The sequence below is a fragment of the Colobus angolensis genome, unplaced genomic scaffold (genome assembly GCF_000951035.1).
Source record: "Colobus angolensis palliatus isolate OR3802 unplaced genomic scaffold, Cang.pa_1.0 Scaffold631, whole genome shotgun sequence".
Lineage (NCBI taxonomy): Eukaryota > Metazoa > Chordata > Mammalia > Primates > Cercopithecidae > Colobus > Colobus angolensis.
In genome coordinates, this window is record NW_012119944.1 from 136,995 (window position 1) to 141,520 (window position 4,526).

At 42.6% G+C, this 4,526-nt stretch overlaps 1 protein-coding gene across 1 annotated transcript in view; it reads right to left on the reverse strand.

Annotated features, from left to right (window-relative positions):
• The window catches only part of LOC105527577 (zinc finger protein 676-like), a 60,872-nt gene extending 56,789 nt beyond the window's left edge, over positions 1 to 4,083 (reverse strand). The window contains exon 1 of the mRNA XM_011963941.1: positions 4,052 to 4,083. Within this exon, the coding sequence (XP_011819331.1) occupies positions 4,052 to 4,083 (32 nt within the window). The remainder of the gene's footprint in view (positions 1 to 4,051) is intronic.
• Positions 4,084 to 4,526: the final 443 nt, after the last annotated feature.

The following is a 4,526-nucleotide window of genomic DNA, read 5'->3' on the forward strand; positions in this document are numbered from 1 at the left end:
GATCTCCTGACGTTGTGATCCGCCCGTCTCAGCCTCCCAAAGTGCTGGGATTACAGGCTTGAGCCACCGCGCCCGGCTGAAATATTTTTTCTATATGGAAAAATCTCTATGATTTTCTTGAAAACAAAAATCTGAAAGCATAAACTACCAAAAAGAAATTATACAAAAAAGAAATGATGTTGGGAGCTGAAAGCCTGAGGGTCGTGTCCCACTCAGCATTCCACTGGAGGCTATATGATCAAACAGCAAACTGTTTATAATGAATGCAGAATGTGGGCAAACTCGCTTCTGCTCCTGCCACCAGAAGGTACACTGAGGGCAGTTACTCCCTGGTGCCATGTTTCTTGAGGTTATCTACTGTAACATCTGGAGACTACTGTTCAAAGAATGCAGTCTGCAGTCCTGCACTGAGTCAAGAAGCTGACCACAATCTCCCCCTTCTCCCTATCTCCTTGATTCAATAAATATGAAGGGCTATAGAGACTCAGGGCCCTTATTACTAGAAGCAGAGTCCCCTGACTCCTTCTTCCAAATATACTCTTTTTTCTTTGTCTTTATTCCCACATTCATCCTCCTTTGTTCAGTCCAATAAGGTCTGCAGCAAAGTGGCATCCAAACACAGGGACTTTGAGGACGTGAATGAAGAAGGTCTGCTGGAGCAGAAGTGAAATTGACCAGATGAACGGGGACCCTGGGACAAAATTACCAGAAGTGGATATAAGGTCAGTGCTCTAAAGAAGTACTAGGAATGGGAACTTTCTGAATCAGGGTAACATGAGCAGAATTGGTCTATTGAAGAAACACGTTATGTGCAGTTGCTTAAAGTTCTGTTGAAACAGTCTGGAGCTCAAGTTAATTCACAGACATTAACTAAGCTTCTGAAGGAGGTTATTACGTATAACTTATGGTTTCTGCAGGCAGGCACTCTCAATGTGGAAAATTGGGACAGAGTAGGAGATGGATTGAAATGGGTTCATCATAAAGGCCTTAAAGTAGACCCTTCTGTTCTTTTCTGCTTGGGCTTTGGTTTGCATGGTCCTACTGCGGCTGTCTCCTTCTTATTCTGTCAGACAACAAGAGTCAGTTTCTGAGTCTCAAGAATTAAAAAGATAATTTGTTCCTCCAACAATACCTATTGAAAATAATGAGTAGGAAAAGAAAGGGGAGAATTGGCCACTTGCTAAGCAGGAAAAAGGAGAGGAGAATTGGCCTCTGCCAACCCCTCCAACAACAGAAGTAGAAATCCCCATACAAAATAATTTTGCATGCTGCTGCTGTGGCTGGGGAACCTTTAGGACCTTGTGCTTTTCCTATTACTGTGAGGCCTGATCCGAACAATCCACAACATCTTTTACATGAGCACACTCCTGTACAGTTTAAATTACTGAAAGAATTAAAAGTTAATGTGGTTAATAGTAGAGTGCAAAGCCCATTCACTACAGGGTTGTTAGAATTGGTGTTCAGAGCCATGCACCTCCCACCCTTTCATATAAAACATTTGGCTTGCACTTGCTTATCCACCAGGGCACACCTGACATGGAGTTTAAATTGGCAAGAAATGTGTGCAGACAAGGCGAGGCAGAACCACACCACTGGTCAAGGAAACATTACAGAGGAAATGATGACAGGCAGTGGCCCATTTTCAGATCTGGTACAACAATTAACATTCCCAGAGGCTGCTTACCACTGGTCTGCCTTAGCCACCAAGCATGCTTGGAGAATAATACCTGAAGAGGGAGTTCCAGTGCAGTCTTTCTACATATCATGCAGGGGTCATGAAAGCCTTATGCACAACTTATCGCATGGTTGCTAGAGGCAGTGTGGCATCAGATCCCTCATGTCCCTGCTCCAGAAATGCTTACCATAATTCTAACCTATAATTCTGACACAAACGCAGATTGCAAGTGAGCAGTGGCTCCTGTGAGATCCACAAAAAGCTTGGGGAATTACCTTAAAGCTTGTCAGAATGTAGGAATTGAATTTCATTGTTCTACAATGTTAACACAAGTAATGGCTAGTTTAGTAGTTGACAGATCTAAAAGAAGCCAAGGGTCAAACCCTAAAGTGGAAAAGTGTTATAATTGTGGAAAAACTGGACATTTCAAAAAGGTATGTCACCAGATCTCAGGACAGAAAGGACCTTACAATGCAGTGTCCCCCACCCAGAGCAGAAAAAACACCAGGACTCTGTCCTCACTGTAACAAAGGGAATCATTGGGCTGCAACAGTGGAAATCATTGGACTAATCAGTGCCACTCAAAATTCCATCATAATGACAACCCCCTGTCGGGAAACGAGATGGGGCCCTGGACCCAGGCCCCTCAAACAGTGAAAGCATTCCCATTTCAGACCACAAACCCATTTAAAGAGTTGGTCCCAGGAGAAACATTGATTTCCTCTCCCCAGGAACACCAGGAAGTACTGGATTAGATCTCCCAGTCAGAGAAAGAATTACATTAGTTGCAGGAGACAAACCTACCAAAGTATCCACTGTCACTTTGGGGACCTTTACCAGCAGGACACATGGGACTAATTTTAGGCAATAGCTGCCTTAACTTGCAAGGCATCACTGTAGTCCCAGGAGTAGTTGACTCTGATTATGAAGGAGAAATTCAAGCAGTTTTAATGTCACAAGATCTTTGGGTTTTTGAACCAGGGGAATATATAGTGTAATTATTGCTTATGTCCTGTAAATTACACCCTTCTCCACAAAAGGAGAAATGAGGAAATAAAGGGTTTAGGAGCACAACTACATGAGAAATTCATCTATCACAACCCATAGTCTCTAATAGACCCACCTATGTAGTGCAAATTAAAGGAAAGAAATTTTATGGGCTTATGGAAACAAGAGCTGATGTGTCAGTAATATTCAGTAAAGATTAGCCCCCATTTTGGCCCATTTTGGGTCGCATCCCTGGGCTATGGATTCCTGTTAATCAGTCCGAGCCTTGGGCTGCCACCCCTTCTTTGCACTTCATGAAACTTCTTCTAACTCAACTTACTCATCGTGTCCATAGAGCCTTAGGCATGATAATTTTTGCTATTGTTTCCTTGGTCACATTAATAACTTCTGTTGTGATGTCCTCTGTAGCTTTGCATAGTTCTATTCAACAGCTCTATGTTGAGGAGAACAAGTACAAAGCTTCAATTGCAACAGCAATTGTGTTGTCATTTAAATCACACTCATATTTGTGTAACCAACTTAGAACATAAGCAAAGTGAGTATCCATGGGGCCTTGTGAGAGCCCACTTGCAGGGAGCTTTCACATCCAACATCACCTTTGATATTGATGAATTACAAAACAAAATTCTTGATTTAAACAGGCAAACTCAAGAGTTTCAACCTTCTTTAGAAGACTGGATTGAATTCCAGCAAGGCCTGGAGAGCCTCAATCCTTGGACCTATCTAAAGCACCACATTAAAATCTCATATGTTGTTCTTGGAGTAATGCTGTTCTCTGTTTTCTATTCATAGTCTGTAAAATCGGATGGACCAGCAATCAGAATATGAGAGCTGCCCAACCTGGCCTTACATTCATTTGGTTAATGCTAAACAGAAAGGGGGAAACGTTGGGAGCTGAAAGCCTGAGGGTCGTGACCAACTCAGCATTCCACTGGAGGCTATATGATCAAACAGAAAACTGTTTATCATGAATGCAGAATGTGGGCAAACTCGCATCTGCTCCTGCCACCAGACGGTACACTGAGGGCAGTCACCCCCTGGTGCCATGCTCCTTGTGGTTATCTACTGGAACATCTGGAGAGTACTGTTCCAAGAATACAGTCATGCAGGCCCGCACTAAGTCAAGCAACTGACCACAACCTCCTCCTCCTCCCTGTCTCCTTTACTCAGTAAATACAAAGGGCTATAGAAGCTCAGGTCCCTTGTTCACTAGAAGCAAAGAGCCCCCTGACCTCTTCTTCCAAATATACTCTTTCGTCTTTGCCTTTATTCTCATGTTCATCCTCCTTTGTTCAGTCCAATAAGGTCTGCAGCAAAATGAAACCTGTAGCGTATACTAGGAATTGTGTATTAAAATTGTTCTCACCCAGGAAGACCAGGTTTCTGTAGTTCTCTAACATCACATTTCTATATAAATTCTGCTGTGCAGTGTCCAGGCATTGCCACTCCTTCAGAGAGAATTCTATGGCCACATCCCTAAATGTCAGTGATCCCTGGAAAACACAAACAAACACACATATTTACCAATTGGTCATGGGCAGAACTTTTAATTTGACTCAACGTAAAATGGAGAGAGTAAAGAGAGTTGGTTCTGATTTATAAGCAGGATGGAAATTATTCAATAAAATAGTTTTCAACACAGAAATATTCTCTAATGTTTTCTCTAACTCTGACAAAAGAAAGTGGTATAAAATCCATAACATCAGTGTATATGTAATATTTTTCTAGATAATAAAGTATAGGCTGGGAGTGGTGGCTCAAGCCTGTAATCCCAGCACTTTGGGAGGCCGAGACGGGCGGATCACAAGGTCAGGAGATCGAGACCATCCTGGCTAACATGGTG